This window comes from Bombina bombina, chromosome 1 (genome assembly GCF_027579735.1).
Source record: "Bombina bombina isolate aBomBom1 chromosome 1, aBomBom1.pri, whole genome shotgun sequence".
Taxonomy (NCBI): Eukaryota; Metazoa; Chordata; class Amphibia; order Anura; family Bombinatoridae; genus Bombina; species Bombina bombina.
The window spans coordinates 1,517,222,927-1,517,244,176 of record NC_069499.1 but is presented as its reverse complement, the minus strand read 5'-3'; the positions used below and the strand labels follow the sequence as shown (position 1 = coordinate 1,517,244,176).

General features: G+C 39.5%; 1 protein-coding gene across 3 annotated transcripts in view; it reads left to right on the top strand.

The window, feature by feature from the left end:
- Positions 1–15,738, top strand: part of PCTP (phosphatidylcholine transfer protein) — a 100,133-nt gene extending 84,395 nt beyond the window's left edge. The window contains exons 6-8 of one of the 3 annotated variants that reach the window (XM_053708200.1): positions 10,287–10,374; positions 15,510–15,543; positions 15,709–15,738. In XM_053708200.1, coding sequence (XP_053564175.1) covers positions 10,287–10,367 — 81 coding nt within the window. In that variant the 3' untranslated portion in view covers positions 10,368–10,374; positions 15,510–15,543; positions 15,709–15,738. Of the gene's footprint in view, positions 1–10,286; positions 11,341–11,386; positions 12,143–15,509; positions 15,544–15,708 lie in introns of those variants that run through there. The other 2 variants (XM_053708208.1, XM_053708191.1) reach the window with 2 other exon arrangements.
- The last annotated feature ends 5,512 nt before the right edge of the window (positions 15,739–21,250 follow it).

Below are 21,250 nucleotides of genomic sequence, written 5' to 3'. Positions count from 1 at the left end.
AACAATTATGTGTGTTCATTGGGTATTTGAACCTACTGTTTGGTGGGAAAAGGGTTGTTTTCTGGTTCACTGTCCTTACCCATTACACTATCTACTGGGTGATTTTTTTAATTGTTGATTTGAGTTATGGTCACTATTAGTATTGATCTAGGCCCATTTTGGTATATATCATGCCATCATTTTACCGCCAAATGCGATCAAATAAAAAACGTTTTAACTTTTTCACAAGTTTCTCACTGAAATTATTTACAAACAGCTTGTGCAATTATGGCACAAATGGTTGTAAAATGCTTCTCTGGGATCCTCTTTGTTCAGAAATAGCAGACATACATGCTTTGGCATTGCTTTTTGGTAATTAGAAGGCTGCAAAATGCCGCTGCGCACCACACTTGTATTAAGCCCAGCAGTGAAGGGGTTAATTAGGTAGCTTGTAGGGTTGATTTTAGCTTTAGTGTAGAGATCAGCCTCCCACCTGACACATCCCACACCCTGATCCCTCCCTGACCCCCCTCAAACAGCTCTATTCCCTCCCCTACCTTACAATTGTCACCGCCATCTTAAGTACTTGCCGAAATTCTGCCAGTATTAAAATAAAAGCCTTTTTTTGTAATATATATTTTTTTTAAATATATTTGCTGGCATGTAGGTTTCCCTTAATCCCCCAACCTCCCTGATCCCCCCCCCCCCAAAAAAAGCTCTCTAACCCTCCCCCCTCTACCTATTTGCCACCATCTTAGGTACTGGCAGCTGTCTGCCAGTACCCAGTTTACTGCAAAATTGGCAATTTAAAAAAAAAAAAGTCCAATTTTTTTCAGTAGTATAGCTGCCCCCCTCCCAGATCACTTACTGTTAACGGATCCCACATGGGATCCCCCTCATTGCTCTTCCTGCCTCCTTCACCCTCAATGATGCAGTTTTTATTTTTTATTTTGGCCTTCCCTGTACCGTGGCTTAGCAGTCCCACCCACTCCCGCCCGCCTCCTCCAGCGATGGGCCACCCTCCTGCCTCCCTCATTACATTCCCACCAACGATCGGCACCACCGTTGTGCATCGATAACTCTGCAAATCTATTTCTGCAGTGCCCTGCTCGTGGGGCATGCAGAAATAGCGCAATCTCGCTATTTTGAGCAAGATTGCGGCAGAGAGAAGTCCAGGACTGCAGTGACGTGCAGGGTACATCGCTGGTCCTTTTGGTCGTTAAGGGGTTAATAATAAGTTAAATAGTTTTATTTAACTTAATAACATTATTTAATGCCTGATTATGCATCCTCACTATTAGGTCCTTGTTCAAATCTATTTTACTCCAAACAATCTACTATTTATTGAGCTTCTTGAAACTTAGTATGTGCAGATTCTGTGTACATAGATTTGTAGGGGAGCAATGGCATAACAGGGACACTACCAGTAAGGTCAAAATAAACATTCATGATTCAGAAAGAACCTGCAATTATTAACAATTTTCCAACTTACTTTTCTTATCAAATTTACTTTTTCTCTTACTTGGTGTATTCAGTCCACGGATTCATCCTTACTTGTGGGATATTCTCATTCCCTACAGGAAATGGCAAAGAGAGCACACAGCAAAGCTGTCCATATAGCTCCCCTCAGGCTCCGCCCCCCCCCCCAGTCATTGTCTTTGCCGCTCTAACTAGTAGCATCTCCACGGGGATGGTAAAGAGTATGTGGTGTTAGATTTGTAGTTTTACTTCTTCAATCAAGAGTTTGTTATTTTAAAATAGTGCCGGTTTGTACTATTTACTCTGCAGCAGAAAGTGATGAAGATTCTGCTGAGAGGAAAAAGATTTTAGCATGTTGTAACTAAAATCCATTGCTGTTCCCACGCAGGACTGTTGAGTACAGGAGAACTTCAGTTGGGGGGAACAGTTGCAGGCTTATTCTGCTTGAGGTATGTTTCAGTCATATTTCTAACAAGACCTAGTAGTGCTAGAAAACTGACAGATATCCCATGAGGGAGGTAAGCCATTTTCTCAGACACAGTACAGAAAGAGGGCTTCACTTAAGGGCTTAATACTGACAGACACTTTGATGGGCTAATCGATTCCTTTATTTGGGTAATCTGATGTGATTGAACGTTTTTAAGCGTTTGCAAACACCTTTTGGGGTATTTTTTACGCCTGGCATTGTAATAGACAGCTATTTTGACTCAGAAAGGCCCCATATCTCTAGAGTGAGAATGAGGAGGCCTCATTTTCGCGCCTCAATTGCGCAGTTAATTTGGGAACACAGCTCCACGCAGCTTCATGTGCAGAGCCTTTAGAGTACAGGAGGACTTCAGGGAGGCTTCATTTACACCTGCAAATAACCCTAAAGGAAGGTAAAGCCACGGCGAAGACTGTGGCAGAGTACTGTAGTGGGTTAAACCGGTTATTTTACTCATTTTGCTCCGGTTTGGGCATTAAGGGGTTAAACGTTTTGAAAACTTGTGTGCAATCATTTCAGGGCATGAGGATCATGTGGTGAAAATTTCATTAAGATCGGATGTTTTTTTGATGATTTGGTAAAAAGTGTGTGCCTTTTTATTATTTAAAGAGACAGTAACGTTTTTTCAAAAAGTATTTTTTTCAACATTTTAGTGTTCTCTGAGTCTGTCAAACATGTCTGAGTCTTCAGATAGACCTTGTTCTTTATGTTCAAAAGCCATGGCAATACCCCCATTGCACTTATGTTTAAAGTGTGCACAAACATCTAAACATTTTAAAGATCATCCAGTGACAATACAAAATGCTGCCCAAGATGATTCTTTAACGGAGTTTAATGAGGATAGTCCTCCTTCCTCCCCGCCCACGTGTCTACACCAGTTACGCCCACGCAAGCGATGCCTAGTACCTCTAGCGCATTGCCCCCTGTTACCTTACAACAATTAGCGGCAGTAATGGATAATTCCCTTGCAGCTTTTTTATCCAAACTGCCAGTTTTTCCAAGAAAGCGCGATAGCTCAGTTTTAAACATAGAGGATGAGCAATCTGAAGCTTTGGATAATGTATCTGTAGCACCCTCACAAAACTCAGAGGTAGCAGTGAGGGAAGGGCTGTCTGAGGGAGAAATTTCTGACACAGGGAAAGTTTCTCAGCAGGCAGAGTCAGATTCCTTAGCGTTTAAATTTAAGCTGGAACACCTCCCCGTACTGCTTAAGGAGGTTTTGGCTACGCTGGACGATTGTGACCCCATGGTGGTCCCTGAAAAATTGTGTAAAATGGACAGATATTTAGAGGTCCCTGTATACACTGAGGCATTTCCGATTCCAAAAAGGGTGGCGGATATTGTGACTAAGGAGTGGGAGAGACCAGGTGTACCCTTTGTTCCCCCACCTATCTTTAAGAAAATGTTCCCCATAAATGACCCCAGGAGGGACGCGTGGCAGATGGTCCCTAAGGTAGAGGGGGGCTGTTTCAACATTGGCTAAGTGTACAACTATACCAATAGAGGACAGTTGTGCTTTCAAAGATCCTATGGATAAAAAATTGGAGGGCTTGCTAAAGAAAATTTTTGTTCAGCAAGGCTTTTTGCTTCAACCAATTGCCTGCATTATCCCTGAAACTACTGCAGTGGCCTTTTGGTTCGAGGCTCTGGAGGAGTCGCTCCAGAGAGAGACTTCATACGATGAGGTCATGGATAGAATTCACGCTTTAAAGCTGGCTAATTCTTTTATCACTGATGCCGCGCTCCAATCAGCTAAATTAGCGGCGAAAACCTCTGGTTTTGCCGTCATGGCGCGACGGGCACTTTGGCTCAAATCGTGGTCGGCGGATGTGTCGTCCAAGACAAAACTGTTAAACATTCCCTTCAAGGGGAAAACCCTTTTCGGCCCAGAGCTGAAAGAAATTATTTCTGATATCACTGGAGGCAAGGGCCATGCCCTTCCACAAGATAGGCCATTCAAGGCCAAGAACAAGGCTAATTTTCGCTCCTTTCGCAACTTCAGGAGCGGACCTGTTGCAACCTCTGCTGCCGCAAAGCAAGATAACGCTTCCCAGCCCAAAGCAACCTGGAAACCCTTGCAGGGCTGGAATAAGGGTAAACAGGCCAAGAAGCCTGCTCCTGCTACCAAGACAGCATGAAGGGGTAGCCCCCGATCCGGGATCGGATCTAGTGGGGGGCAGACTTTCTCTCTTCGCTCAGGCTTGGGCAAGAGATGTTCCAGACCCCTGGGCATTAGATATAGTTGCTCAGGGGTACCTTCTAGAATTCAAGGATTCTCCCCCAAGGGGAAGGTTCCACATTTCTTGTTTGTCTTCAGACCAAACAAAGAAACAGGCGTTCTTACGCTGTGTAGAAGATCTTCTAAAAATGGGAGTGATACACCCAGTTCCAATTGCAGAACAAGGACTGGGCTTTTACTCAAATCTATTCGTAGTTCCCAAAAAGGAAGGAACTTTCAGGCCAATTCTGGATCTAAAGATTCTAAACAAATTCCTCAGAGTTCCGTCTTTCAAGATGGAAACCATTCGGACAATCTTGCCAATGATCCAGGAAGGTCAATATATGACTACCGTGGATCTCAAGGACGCGTACCTACATATTCCTATCCACAAAGATCACCATCAGTTCCTAAGTTTCGCCTTTCTGGACAATCACTACCAGTTCGTGGCTCTGCCTTTCGGGCTGGCCACCGCTCCCAGAATTTTCACAAAGGTTCTAGGGTCCCTTCTGGCGGTACTAAGACCGCGGGGCATTGCAGTAGCACCTTATCTAGACGGCATCTTAATACAGGCGTCGTCCTTTCACAGATCCAAGGCTCATACGGGCATCGTTCTGGCCTTTCTAAGGTCTCACGGGTGGAAGGTGAACGTAGAAAAGAGTTCTCTGTCCCCGCTCACAAAGGTTCCCTTTCTGGGAACATTAATAGACTCGGTAGACATGAAAATCTTTCTGACAGAGGTCAGGAAGTCAAAACTGTTGAATACTTGCCGAGTTCTTCATTCCATTCCTCGGCCTTCCGTGGCTCAGTGCATGAAAGTAATTGGTTTAATGGTGGCGGCGATGGACGTGGTCTCTTTCGCCCTATTCCATCTCAGACCACTGCAACTGTGCATGCTCAAACAGTGGAATGGAGATTATGCAGATTTATCTCCTCAGATTCAAATGGACCAAAAGACCAGAGACTCTCCTCTCTGGTGGTTGTCTCAAGATCACCTGTCTCAGGGGCTGAGCTTCCGCAGACCGGAATGGATCATTGTCACGACCGATGCCAGTCTGATAGGCTGGGGGGCGGTCTGGAACTCCCTAAAGGCTCAGGGACTTTGGTCTCGGGAAGAATCTCTTCTCCCGATAAACATTTTGGAGCTGAGAGCGATATTCAATACGCTCCAGGTGTGGCCTCAACTAGCAGAGGCCAAATTTATCAGATTTCAGTCGGACAACATCACGACTGTAGCGTATATCAATCATCGGGGGGAACAAAGAGTTCCCTGGCGATGAAGGAAGTATCCAGGATTATCAAATGGGCGGAGGATCACTCCTGCCATCTATCTGCAATTCACATCCCAGGAGTAGACAATTGGGAGGCGGATTTTCTAAGTCGTCAGACTTTTCATCCGGGGGAGTGGGAACTCCACCCGGAGGTTTTTGCTCAACTAACTCAGCTTTGGGGCATTCCAGAGTTGGACCTGATGGCGTCCCATCAGAACACCAAACTACCCCTTTACGGATCCAGATCCAGGGATCCCAAGGCGGCATTGATAGATGCATTGATAGCGCCTTGGTCATTCAGTCTAGCTTATGTCTTTCCACCGTTTCCTCTTCTACCTCGGCTGATAGCCAGAATCAAACAGGAGAGGGCTTCGGTAATTCTGATAGCACCTGCGTGGCCATGCAGGACTTGGTATGCAGACCTAGTGGGCATGTCATCGGTCCCGCCATGGAAACTGCCATCGAGGCAGGATCTTCTACTCCAAGGTCCTTTCAAGCATCCAAATCTAGTTTCTCTGCAGCTGACTGCTTGGAGATTGAACGCTTAATCCTAGCTAAGCGGGGTTTCTCTGATTCAGTTATAGATACTCTGATACAGGCCAGAATGCCTGTCACCAGGAAAATTTACCACAAGATATGGCGGAAATATCTTTGTTGGTGTGAATCCAAAGGTTACTCGTGGAGTAAAGTTAGGATCCCAAGGATATTGTCTTTTCTCCAAGACGGGTTGGAGAAAGGTCTGTCAGCTAGTTCCTTAAAGGGACAGATATCTGCTTTGTCTATTCTGTTACACAAGCTGTACCAGACGTTCAGGCGTTTGTTCAGGCCTTAGTTAGAATCAAGCCTGTCTATAGACCTGTGTCTCCTCCATGGAGTCTAAATTTAGTTCTTTCAGTTCTTCAAGGGGTTCCGTTTGAACCTTTGCATTCCATAGATATCAAGTTATTATCTTGGAAAGTTTTGTTTTTAGTAGCCATTTCTTCTGCTCAAAGAGTTTCAGAACTATCTGTTTTACAGTGCGATTCGCCCTATCTGGTGTTCCATGCAGATAAGGTTGTTTTGCGTACTAAACCTGGTTTCCTTCCAAAGGTGGTTTCTAATAAGAATATTAACCAGGAAATCATTGTTCCTTCTCTGTGTCCTAATCCAGTTTCTAAGACGGAACGACTGTTGCACAATCTTGATGTGGTTCGTGCTTTAAAGTTCTATTTACAAGCAACTAAAGATTTCAGACAAACATCATCCCTGTTTGTTGTGTATTCTGGTAAGAGGAGAGGTCAGAAAGCAACTGCTACCTCTCATTCTGGCTGAAAACCATCATCCGCTTGGCTTATGAGACTGCTGGTAAGCAGCCTCCTGAACGACTTACAGCTCATTCCACCAGAGCTGTGGCTTCCACGTGGGCTTTCAAGAATGAGGCTTCTATTGAACAGATTTGTAAGGCAGCGACTTGGTCTTCTCTGCATACATTTACCAAATTTTATAAATTCTATACTTTTGCTTCTTCGGAGGCTGTTTTTGGGAGAAAGGTTTTGCAAGCAGTCGTGCCTTCCGTTTAGGTTACCTGACTTGTTCCCTCCCTTCATCCGTGTCCTATTGCTTTGGTATTGGTATCCCACAAGTAAGGATGAATCCGTGGACTGAATACACCAAGTAAGAGAAAACAGAATTTATGCTTACCTGATAAATTGCTTACTCTTACAGGTGTATTAAGTCCACGGCCCGCCCTGATGTTTGTCAGGTTCAAATTTATTTTTCAATAACTACAGTCACCACTGCACCCTATGGTTCTCCTTTTTCTCCTAACCGTCGGTCGAATGACTGGGGGGGCGGAGCCTGAGGGGAGTTATATGGACAGCTTTGCTGTGTGCTCTCTTTGCCATTTCCTGTAGGGAATGAGACTATCCCACAAGTAAGGATGAATCCGTGGACTGAATACACCTGTAAGAGAAAGCAATTTATCAGGTAAGCATAAATTCTGTTTTTTTCTTGGTATCAATTGTTGAAAAGCATGCATAGGAAGGCACAGAATCGATGCACTACTGTGAGCTAGCTGCTTGTCATTGTCTCGCCCAATGTGTTCAGCTAGGCCACTGTAGAACGTTTCTCTCCGTCAACAAAGGATACCAAGAGAATTAAGCAAATTTGATAATAGAAGTACATTTTAAAACTGTATATGTTCTATCAGAAATTTTGGCCCTTTAAAATCTATTTCTCAGCTCTGTATGCTTATTTTATTACTTTCTTTGCTGTGAAGAAGGTCCATATTATTTCTGCAGACACAAATTCACAGTTTTGAGAATTACGAAAGCAAAAATATGTGATAATATCTTCAAGATAGAAAAAATGACCAAAATAATTGTACAGAAACCTCTAGGAGAGCATGACTTTGTAAATTGATTAATGGAATTAATTTACCAAAAAAGTAAACATTATATCCATGAATATACAGCATCTTCTTGCTATATAATTAAAAAAAAATCTATCTTTCAGGATCAATAACCTTTACATTATAATGTATCTTAAATAGAAACTACCTTTAGATAGATTTTTTTTTTTTTTTCAAAAAGCATTTTATTTAAAAAAAAATCCTATTTAAATAAAAAAAGATCTGATTTAAATAAATAAGAAAAAATGTTTTATCCGCCCAGTGGCGTTACTAGGGTTGGTGTCACCCGGTGCGGTAAGTTATGGGGTTACCCCCCCCACCCCCCAGAAAGCAGACACACACAAACACAAATACACAGGCACACACACATACAAACACTCAGACACACACACACACTCAGACACACTTAAAAACTCACTCAGATGCACACACAAACACTCAGAAACACACTTAGACACACACACAAAAACAAAAACACACAAAACACTCAGACACACACACAAAAACACTCAGGCACACACACAAAAACAATTAGGCACACACACAGAAACACTCAGATACACACACAAAAACCCAGACACGCACATACAAAATATGTAAACTGCATTGCATTAATTATAAAGCTCATGCCTATAGCTCCTCCCTGGCTCAGCAGAGCATCAAATGAAAGATAAACAGTGCACTCTAAAAATAAATCACTAAAGAAAAGGTTTAGGCGCGCAAACTATGTAATCAAATCAATATTTGCTGTGACCACCCTTTGCCTTCAAAACAGCATCAATTTATCTAGGTGCACATGCACAAAGTCAGGGATTTTGTAGGTCAGGTGCCTGATTGAACAACTATACCATACAGGTGCTAATGATCATCAATTTAATATGTAGGTTTTACACAATAACAATCAAAACAGCTATGAGGATTAAAACTGGATGAGGAACAGCCAAATTCTGCTAAGAAGATGAGGATGCTGAAGACAGTTTAATGTCAAAAGTCATACACCATGGTAAGTCACAAGGTAGTTATAATGCAATCGGAAGATGTCCAGCGGTTCCATCAGCTCAAAATTGGCAGAAACTATTGGGACCCTGGTACACCCATTCACTGTCTGAAGTAATCTGGTCAGAAGTGGTCTTCATGGAAACTTATGGCCAAAAAGCCATACCTCTGACATGGAAACAAGGCCAAGGAACTTAACTATCCATAAAAATACAGGAACTGGGTTGCTGAAAAATAGCAGGTGCTCTGGACTAATGAGTCAAAATTTTAAATATTTGGCAGTAGCAGAAGGCAGTTAGCAAGTTTGGGGCCTCATTTCTGCAAATGGAGTTGGGGACTTGATCAGAATGAATGGTCTCGATGTACAGGCAGATACTTATCCGTCATGTAATAACATCAGGGAGGCATCTGATTGGCCCTGAATTTATTCTGCAGCATGACAATGAGCCCAAACATGCAGCCAAAGTCATTAGGAACTATCTTTAGCATAAAGAACAAGGAGTCTTAGAAGTGATGGTATGGCCCCCACAGAGCCCTGTTCTCCACATCATCAAGTGTGCCTGGAATTAGATGAAGAGACAGAAGCAAACAAGGCTGCCTAAAGCCATAAAATAATTATGATTAGTTCTCCAAGATGCTTGGAACAACCTACCTCCCAAGTTCCTTAAAACACTATGTGCAAGTGTACCTAGAAGAATTGATGCTGTTTTCAAGGAAGGGTGGCCTCACCAAATATTGATTTGATTTAGGTTTTTCTTCTGTTCACTCACTATTCATTTTGTTTATTGATATGCATATGTGTGGGGGCAGAATTAACCAAGTATATGGAATAGGTACAAGCGTCTCCCTGACTTTATTGGTCATATAAATAAATGAGTCAGTTAGTAGATGTGCATGGGAAAAGCATACCTCCCATCATTGTTCGACTATTATGCTGAACTGATGGGTTTGATACAAAGTCCGGACTGCCAGCAGGTTGAATAATGGAGGTCTGGAGGTGGAGTCAGGCATTGGCATTGTCAGTTATTCGATAGGGAGGTTTTGGTTGGCAATATGTGGTGTTAGGGGTGTATTGGACATAACACGTCAGTCCCTGGTTTCACAAAGCAATATTTATAGGGTAGGACAGTGGGACAGAGCTTCCAAACTGTGACTGTCCTCAAGATGTGACAGTTGGGAGCTCGGGGGAGCAATATAATATCAGAGCCCGATGCTCCACTATACTATAAAACATCTACTGCAGATAGTTTAGGTTAGCCACTGATAGCATAAATATACATCCAATGCTCTGACACAAAATTATAGAGTTACAAATTGGTGCCAGAAAAAAGACACAGAAACAGCCCCATATTAAACATCTATTCCGATGTGTGTTTTGCTGTAATAATTACAATTTTTGTTCTACATTTCAATGTATTTTTCTGCCAGCATGTTAGGTCTTATAGTCACTTAATGTCTGTTTTTGTACAGAGTGGAGTACCATCCTTTTTAACAGACATGCAGAAGGCCTGCAACGGATACGAAGCATCCAGAAGGAAGGCATCAAGTTGACAGAAGAGTAAAGACTTATCTTCATTATAAATGGTTTAAATTTGATCTGACTGCCATTTTTATGCATGACCAGTGTTCTCCACAGAACATTTTGCTAGCCGGGTGCCATTATGAAGTAGCCGGGTGGGGACAGTGTAATAATTTCTAATATTATATCATGTACTGCTATCAAAAGCACAAATGAATTGCATATTTTAACATAAATGTGTTTAGTGATAGTTTGTGCAATAAAAATTTTACTTTTTTAATATAAGCTGATGATAGCTTAAAGGGACAGTAAACCTACAAAATAATCTTATATAATTCTGCACATAGTGTAGAATTATATAACATTAGGTTTGCACTAACTTTACAAATCAAAGGATTCCAGATATTTTACCAGACCAGAGCGGAAGCGAGCTACATTCTGTTTAATGGCGCGATGTGACTAGACAGTGTGCCCGCAAAGCGCTTACGGAAAAAAAAGATCTGCTCAATAGAGCCAGGAGCGGAGTTCAGGAAAATTGAATTTACACCTGCTAAAAATGTCCTGGGGAGAACACTACATGACTAAAAGGAACATAATGATCAAATAATTAATTAAATGCTTCATAATAGTAGAGCAGGTTTTTTTTCTGACTAATCTCTCCTTGCACCATGTATGTAACCACTGCTAAAGTTTAAAACAAATGCTGAAAATTTGTGCGCTTAGTCTGTTGCCACCGCAAAGAAGGCATAAGCTCAGATGAACTTCTGAGGGTTATTACTATGGCATGCTAGTGGCAGGCTAGCTAAAGTATTATGTATTTCTACTGAGGCTTTACCCTTAGAGCATGGAGTTTTTAGCCAAAAAATAACCTGCTCTGGCAAAGTTTCTGACTATTAATTTCTTTTAATGGGGCATTACAGTGCATGGGTTTTTTAATGTAATAAAATGTATGCATTTAAATAAATGCAATGTAAATTTGAAAATATATAAATGATCTTTAAGAAACAGCCGATTTGGCATGTGTCATGGAACTGTTCCTTTCTTGTTTTAGAACTATTTTGGGGCTATTCTGGATGTATATAAAATGTACAGTATGCCCCTCCTGCAACATACAATCGGCATCCAAATGGTTTTGTAGCGGTGAGGATGGAAACAGATTGCAGTAGATTTCTAAGAAACTCACAATTAAGTGATCCTGTTCTAAAGCCGGTTGTGAAGATGCCTGTACTGCTAGCGACAAATACCACAGCGCAAGTGTGACTTAGAATTGAACTTTCACATTAAAAGATTACTACATGCCATTTGTAGATGTTGGGATACTCATTTGACTTTTCCAGTATGCCAATCATGCCAGGATACAAATAGCATTCAGATTTTTAAGCAGTGGTGAGGAGGGATTTGGATTACAATAGGTTAACCTCACACATGCAAATGAGTACTTCCCTTCTACAGGGAAGAAAGGAGTTAATTCAAAAGAACTGTACTGTAACCTCAGGAGGATTCAATAGGCTATTGTATATGTCAGTTTTGGGTGACTCACCATTTTCTGTTTTAAAAACAGGTGCTTTACACACAAAAAGAACATTTTGGGAGCTCTTCTCTTGCTGTGGGCTTTTAACAAATTAATCCATTTTGCATTGTGGTCACTCGAGAAACTTGACCAATTCGAGGGGAAAGCAAAAAGTAATTTCTGGAGAAAATCTCTGATAGATTATAATAAACTTCTATGAAAAATGCTATAATTCTTAAAGGTTTATACAATATATTTCTTAAATTATTTGAATTAAAGCTGAAATTCTGCACCTCAGTTTCATGTTAATTGCTTAATTTCAAATCCATACATAGCCAGAAATTATGAAAATGATGTCACTGTCCCAAACCTTATGAACCCAACTTTATATAAAGGTTAGACAAGAACGGTTCCCAGTCATATAGGCTAAAGGCACCAACCATTGTTTCTAAGGTGTCAGTAGTAGACAGAATGAACAATATAAACATGCCAATTGATCAAACAGAATTGTCATTATTAGATTTTATTTATAATATACTTATTTTCCTTCCATTCCAGTAAAGTATCTTGTTTGGACCTGCACTGAATTGCTACAGTCACTGGAGGTAAAGGAGCTTTCCTGACGCAAGGCAAAAAAGCTAAGGGCAGGGTTAAGTCTGCTAGACGATTTCACTCCTTTTGTCATTCTAAGATGCAAAGATCCTCCTCTTCGGTGTCTCAGAAGTCTAAACAGACCAAACAAAAAAAGCCTGTCCCTTCTTCCAAATCAGCATGAAGGTGTGTCCCCTTACTTTTTTTTAGGAGAAAATTCTGTTTCTTGGGTACTGAACATAATTTCCTAAAGGTACAGCATGGGCTTTTGGCCTGGCCCTCCTCAAGGAAGATTCATCCTTTCTTATGTTCCAATATATCATTTAAAGGCCAGTGCTTTCTTGGCTAGTGTAACAGACCTAAAAGCCATGGGAATGATAACTTCAGTCCCCGTGGGGGAACAGATTCAAGGAAGAAGTGGCTTAAGGGCCCATCTTGTATCTCAAAACTCAGAACTAATTTCTGATATTTCTAACTTTAAAATGGAGATGTTTAGTGCAGAAGAGTAAATTTATGTTTACCATAGACTTGAAAGATTCCTATTTGCATATCCCGATTAACAGAAATCATACTAAATTTTTCAGATTTGTCTTTCTTAACAGGCATTACCAATGCGTGCTGCTCCCATTTGGTATGGTACCAGAACCAATAAACTTCTCAATTATTCTCGGTGCTCAGGGCTCGACAGTAACTCCTTATCAAGACTACCTTTCTGGTACAGGATACTTCTTTCAGATGTCTCAAAAACATACAAACACAGTTTGATCAGTTCCTTCGTTCCCATGGTTGGAAAATCAACCCCCCCGAACAGCTTTCCACTGCCACATACCAGTCCCCTTTTGGGGCTTTATCATAAACTCTGTAACAATGAGACTATCACAGATGCTTGCAAACTCAAATTCTAGAAGCCCTGTGCTCTTCTCCATCAAACTTTGTCCTATACTTCTTTAATACATGGAAGAAGTTGATAGCGGCTTCAGATGCCGTTCCTTTTGCCAGATTCCACTTGCATTCTTTGCAGCTTCAAATTTTGCAACATTGGAATGGAGATTTCAACAGTCTGTCTCAGAAGATCTCTTTAGAGTTCAAGACAAGACTTTCTTTAACTTGGTGGCAGACTCACTAATCTTGATTTAGGGAGCCTCTTTGCTCCATCTGAATTGGGTAGTATTTACTGCGGACACCAACCTGCTTGGTTGGGATGCAGCCTGGGGTTCTCAGAAAGTTCAGGGAGTTTTCCGATCAACTTCTTAGAGCTCCATGCCATCTTCAGGGCAATCAAGAGTTGCCCCATGTTAAGTCATGAATCTTTTCTGAGATTTCAGTTAGACAATATCACAGTAGTGGATTACATCAATCACCAAGGTGGTTCTCAAAGTGCCGTAGTTTTCCTGTCCTGGTGTGAGACTAAGAATTAACCTTGGAACTGTTTCAGATTTCTTGAATCTTTGTTTTTCTTGCAGGATGATCTGGATAAGGGTTTATAAGCCAGTTCCCTTAAAGTCCAAATTTCTGTCATTTCAGTTATGTATAACCAGGTGTTGAAAAACCCAGTCGTCCGGTACGACTATAAAATTAGGCCGGGCTACTTGGGCACAGGAAAGCCATTTTTCTGTGCTAATATAATTTTTAAAATTATTTCAAATGTTTTTTTTCCTGCTATTTAACTGCCGTTCTATGTATTTCCCACACGCAGCATTCTGAGACGCAAAAGAGTTGGTTGGCAGGGCAGGGCGTCCCTGCAGCAAATAGGAGCTCTGCTTCAGTGAAGGAGGCGATCCGGGTGGGCTGTGGCCTCTGCGTGTGATCAGCACCGCTAACCCGTCGTGGGAAGGTATATTGCATCACGTTGCATTTGTGTTGCAATGTGGCATGTCGGGTGTGATGTGACTACGTTTATACAATATATATTTATATAGGTATTTTGACAGTCACGTCACTGATGCACGGTAGACAGTTTTACCACCGCTGTTGGTAATATACACATCGGTCTCTCTACACGATAATAAAGGTAATGAGTTTTTCAGCTAAGTTTGGAGCTACAATATACTTAAATGTTTTAATGATGGAGTAAAATGTTTTTCTTGTGTATATGTATTATATGATAATATGTGCATCACAATTTACTGACAGTCTGTTATAAGTTTGATCTGTGAAGGATCAATGGTGTATGATGATTGGATCACGTGAGCACATCATTTATTGATTCACAGATATGAAGATATGTTTTACTCAGGTTTGTTTATATATTTTTTTTATAAGATGATCATATTAATTATAGTTTCACTATGTAGCACTGCTTACACAACTAGAGATACATGGGGTCTATCTACCTATGACAAGAAGGGGTAGCTATTTTTCATTTTATAAGAGTTATGAACGCAAAATATTTTACGTATTTATAAAGCATCCTGTTCCCAGAAAATAAAATAAACAGTTTGAGGACAAGACCTTTTTGGTGCTTCAAAAAGTTATGTGTAACTAGTGATGATAATTTTATAGACTGTGACTCTCCATAACGAAGTTAGGCAGGCAGGTTTAGGCTGCGACGTGGGTTTCAGCAGTTACGCTGAAGCCTGCGCTGCATATATAATCTTGCCCCAGATTTTTCTTTTCATATGTGTGTTGTAGATGATCAATTTATATAGCTCATCTGGGTGTGTTTGTGCTGATTTCAGACTTCTAACCAAGCCCCAAAGTTTTAGATGTATACTGATGTATACAAACTTCAGACTGCTTCTGTTTGTGTAATGGGTCTTTTCATATGCAAGGGAGGAGGGAGTGTCTGCTCTCAGCCCCTTTTTGTGGGTGTCCCAGCCTAAACTGGGAGCTTTTATGTAAGTTTTTAAAAGGTTTCATAATGAATTTTTATATCAGTATATGTGCATATTATTCTTAATAGTAGTGTCCCCTAAAACATTTATACCTTAAAGGGACATAGCAGCATTTACTGCACATAACTATATACAAAGTAGTGTGTGTGAGTGAGGGGTGTGTGTGAGTGAGGGGTGTGAGGGGGGGGGGGTGAGGGGTGTGTGTCTGTCCCTGACTGTGTGCCTGTTTATTTTTTCAGATGCCATAAAGCTGAGGCAGGAATGACTCTTTAGGTAAGATAATACGTTTTTTTTAAATAATTAAAGGGACATTATACACTAATTTTTTCTTTGCAGAAATGTTTTGTAGATGATCTATTTATATAGCCCATAAAGTTGTTTGTTTTTTTAAAATGTATACTTTTGCTTATTTTTAAATAACATTGTTCTGATTTTCAGACTCCTGTTTTATGAGAATACCGACAGATACCTACTCCAGCTTGCTCCTGTTAGTGTAAAGGGTCTTTTCATATGCAAAAGAAGGGGGGGGAGTGTCTTATTTCCCACTTGCAGTGGGCTTTCCAGCTACCTTTTCAACAGAGCTAAAGTGAAAACTACTAAGTAAGTTTTTAAACAGTTTTATACTGGATTTTATATCAGTATCTGTGCATCTGATTCCTTATAGTGGTGTCTATTACATGCAGTTCTATGAAAATTAGTGTATACTGTCCCTTTAATAGGTTTATAACTATATACAAAGTATTTTATTCTTAAAACAAATGTGTAATAAAAGTGTCTAACTGCATATTACATGTTTACGTATGACACTGTTAAAATTTGGAGTTGAAAAAGTGGGACCACTAAGAAATTTCATTGGACCACTAGCTGTTGGCCAACTTTTTTAACCAGATTTCGAGACTTCCTGACATTCAAGCCTTTGTTCAAAATTTGGTCAGGATAAGACCTTTTAACAAGCCTGATTACCCTCTGTGGAAGCTTAACTTGTTGTTTTTTTTTGTTTTAATATTTTCTTTATTGAGGTATTATACACAGTAAACAATTATTGGGTCAGGAACATAAATACAATATAAATAGTTTGCAAAAGGTCGGATACACAGATTGCTGAAATACATGATATTGTAGACGCGTAAGCCAAATTCTGTGTCTATGATAGAAAAATGAGTCAATCACAAATGCTATTAACACCTCCATTTTTCAAATAATTTTAAGGTAATTATCAGAAACATTAGATAATATTACATTATTCTACTGCGGAGGTGAAGAGGATGGGAAATACTACTGGTATATTGTGGAAGGATAACTTCTGTAATAACAGCCCCAATCTGACACTCTGTAAAGCTAAGTACATATCAGGAGTCTTAGACATAGAATACCTTTTGAAACTTTCCATCACGTCATATAAGTTACTATAGTAGCATGACCACTCAAAAAGTACTAACTATTGTGCTTCCTGGAATTGTAAGTCTTGGAATACGTCTCAGATTATGAGTGTAGTAGGGCTATATGACATCTAGTCAGGAGGCCCTCCGAGAGAGAGAGAGAGAGAGAGAGAGAGAAAAAAAGGAGGAGGAAGAGTGGGGGGAGGAGAGAGTGAAGAAATAAGGGGAGAAGAAAAAGCAGCCTACTGAGATTCCTCTGTAGCTTAAACTATTAGTTATGATTCATCTATTAAAACCAAGCTTAACTTGGTTTTGAGGATTTTCTCAGGCTCAGCCATTTAAACCTATTTATAGTGTGGACATTCAACTGTTGTCTTGAAAGGTTCTCTTTGCCATTTACTCACCAGAAGAGCAAGAGCAACCTTGTGATTAAAGCAGTATTAAGAATGAACTATACTTTCCTTCCTAAATTTGTTTCTTATAAAAACATCAATTAGGAAATATGCTAAAGAGTGGTCTTCTTATCTTGGATGAATGGGACTTGAAATTTTATCTTCAAGCCACTAAATAATTCACAATTTCTTCTTCCTTGTTTATCCATTTCTCAGGTCCCCCACAAAGGACAAAAACCTACTGCAATTACCATTGCAACGTGGCTTAAAGTTTTGATTCACGTAGTGTACCTAGTCGCAGAGAAGTCTATCGCTGAATGAATTGCTGCTCATTCTTCTAGAGTAGTCACCACTTCTTGTGTTTTTAGAAATTAAGCTTCCATTGAACACATGTGCAAGGCACCTACTTGGCCATTCTTTCATACCTTTACCAATTCTAAAATTTCACACGTTTGCCTCTTCTGAGGCTGTTTTTGGTAGGAAAGTTCTGCAGGCCACAGTGTCTCTCTAGACCTGTTTTCCCCTCCCTATTTAATGGTGTTTTGTGGAATTCACGTCTTGGGTATAGGTTCCCACATGTGATGACTTGTGGACTCTGAAAACAAAATTTATGTTTACCTGATAAATTTATTTCTTCCATGCTAGTTATAGTCCACAAGGCCCATTCTTGTTTTTTTCCATAACAGTTGCACTCCTTTTGCCCTGCTTTTGCTTTCCTACTATTTTCTTCTTTCTCTTGGCCATATGTATGACTAAGGGATTATGGGAAAGATAAAGGCTCATTTGTGTGGGGTGTTTTACTTATTCCTGTAGTACTGGACTTCAATCCCACATGTGATTTCTCGTGAACTCTTACTTTCATGAAATAAATTAATGTATCAGGTTATGTATGACTAAGGAATCATGGGAATGTGGGAAAGATTAAAGCTTGTTTGTGTGTGGTGTTTTGCGTCTTCCTGTAGTACTGGACTTCAATCCCACATATGATGGCTTGTGGACTCTTACCATCATGAAATAAATTAATTTATCAGGTAAGCAAACATTGTGCTGTTTTTTTGCCAATTAATTTCCTTGTTTTTCTTTAAGAAGTTATTTTTTTTTAATATAATCTACATATATGTTTTAGATATATAAAAAAAAGACTAAAAGAACCAAACAAATATAATTATTTTCTAATTGTTTTGCTCAGTATTAACAGCTATACATTTGGTCATTGGATACTCCGTACGGACCTTATGAACATTGATTCTTTTTCAATATATATGAGTATTTCATCTATATTTAGTAATACAACATACAGACTAAGTCCATGAGGATCCATTTTTTAGGGACAATATTTAAATCATTCAAATATTAGTTGCAAGAGCAAGCAACAAGAAAAAGTGCTAGCCCCTAGAATTAATTATAGATTTAATGTATGTACATGTGAATTAAATATAATAATTCATAATTTCACTTTATTAACACAGAATACAGACACACAACTTTTAAAATTACTTAAAGTCAACCGCTAATTAAATAAAGTGGTGTGACATAGGGGCATATTTATCAAGCTCTGTATGGAGCAGCGGTCTAAGCCGCGGACAGACATCGCCGGAAATCAACCCGATCCAATACGATTGAGTTGATTGACAGCCCTTGCTGGCGGCCGAATCTGCAGGGGGCGGTGTTGCACCAGCAGTTCACAAGAACTGCTGGTGCAATGATAAATACTGACAGTGTATGCTGTCGGCATTTATCGATGTGTGGCGGACATGATCCTCAATATCGGATCATGTCCGCTCACACATTAATAAATAGGCCCCATAGTGTAATTGTCTGATACAATATACAGGATCATAAGTAAAGACACACTGGCTTGATACAGTGTGTGAAGGGTTAAGGATAAATTCAGACTATAATCAGTGTCAGTGGCTAGATTGAGTGTTAATCGTAAACACCATATATTATATGACAGATTCGGAGTAATAGCTTAATTCTTGTGTACATGTCATATATTTGTGGTGCATGTGATCAAACGTATAATAGTGAGAGCCTGCTTAAGCTCCAGTTAAATTAAAGACACACAATTGGTATACCGTTAGAGAGCCATAGGAGATAATATGATAACACTGTAATAGTTTGTATATATATCTCTCATTACTCCTAATATAAGAGCGTGTAAATTAAAACTGAACGTTCACAGTCACTCATATAACCCTGCAATCAGCCCTCAACCAAACTCCTTCTATAGTGGGAGTTAATTTAAAGATTAAACTTAGCCCTATTAGCTGGTGAATATTACGATGTACTAAACAAGCAGATTAAGTACACACACAAGTAAAAATTCTTAAAAGCTGGTCCCCTGACACGTGTTTCACTGTCACGCTTCCTCAGAGGGGATACACGCCGGTCATAGATTCAGTCTTTTTATCAGTTCACAGGTCACTCCCCTACTCAAGCATTGGTTATCAATGGTGAACGGTCATAGATTGACTGTGTTGAAGGGCGTATTTACTAAATTATAACTTGCTTATTACGGCAGAATCTCCTTAGATCATTGTTACAATGTATATTTTTCTCTACTTTCTGATCTGACAGTATCTGTTATGGTTGTGTCTTAATTGTCTATGACGGATAGTCTTTGAAATCATCGACATCTACAATCAGTGTGATATAACAAATCTATGTGGTAATATGACCGATCTCTGTATGTTGCCTGTTAAACAGACAGTATCACAGAGCAAGGCATCTACATTTACAATTAATATGATATAATTAGTCTGTATGATATATGTTCCCTATTGGATGGACACATTTAAAGAGCATAGCTAGTATCCATTTTCCCTACCCGAATTTATTCACTTTAATAATTACTAGAAGGTTCACAGGTGATAACCTAGACTATGGTTACCTACTTACATCATGGACAAAATTTATCAATCCCCGAAAAAATGCGCCTAAAAAGTTGCGATTATTTTCGTAATAGTTCGCAATTTTTTTTCAAATTTCGCCAGTATTTATCAAAATTCTAGAGACATTTTTGGGGCAAACCTTTTTTGCGATGTCAAGCGAATGGCTGATTCTAGTTTGCTTGCGAAAATTTAATTTTCACTTTATTTATCAATCTTAATTTTAGATACCAGTAAGTGGTTTATTGTTTTAATCAAGTGATCGTTTGTAAGAATAGTATTTCTTATATATTAAAGTTATTTTTATTTTGCCCCTTCTTTGGCTCTCTTTCATTAAGAAAGGTTGCCTGTTTTTTGGACCTCATCTTCGTTCTTTTTAATACACTTATTTCAATTGCACTTACATTATTTTACTTTTTTATAATATATATTATTATTCAGGATCTGCGCCTTGTTGTGTGCAATTTCTAACCCTAGATACAGCAAGAAAAAGACATATTTCCATTTTCCCTCCAGACAAACAACAATATCGCTCTTTATTTTTCACTCCTCGCAACCTACAAATTGGCGAGATTAAAAGCAGTGAATATTGCATGCACCACTTTTCAAAAATATATGAGAACTGCAAATATATACAGGCATTTTAAAATGCCAATAGAGATTAATACAAGAATTAGGCATTTCCAGACAACTTATTCGCATATACTTAAGACTTGCGAATGGTTATGAGTCAATTTGTTTGCACATATGAAAAGCTGTGACTTTATTGGCGCATTGCCTTTCATAAATATGGTGATATCATTTGTGAGGCGTTTTTTTTTAAGACAAATGTGAGAATTTTCTTATTCTCACTTTGCTATATCTTGCCCCATGTATAAGCAAGCATAAATAAATAAACATAAGCTGAATATGTCATGACATTCATTATCAAAAACAGAGCATGCGTATGATGTAGACGTAAGATGAACATGTCATTGGATTCTTATTAAGAACAGAGAGTATATCCTGTCACTTTATCATAAGCTGAATAGTATGGCACATTTTGAACAGGTTCAACATATATGGTTATAATACCTAAATATATACTAGTGCTGAGGCATACTTCTTCCGTTTTATATGGGTTAGCCTATTGTTAGGACTATTGACTTAGCTTCATTTCGCTTAAAGAGATATCATCACTAAAGTTTAGAATATGGGTGATGGACAAAACATATACAGCTAGATTACAAATGTTTTGGTATGACTTTTAACGCTGAAAAAATGGCCATTCCAGTGTAATGGCCTGTAACGCATATTACGAGTCGTGTTGCTATAGCTA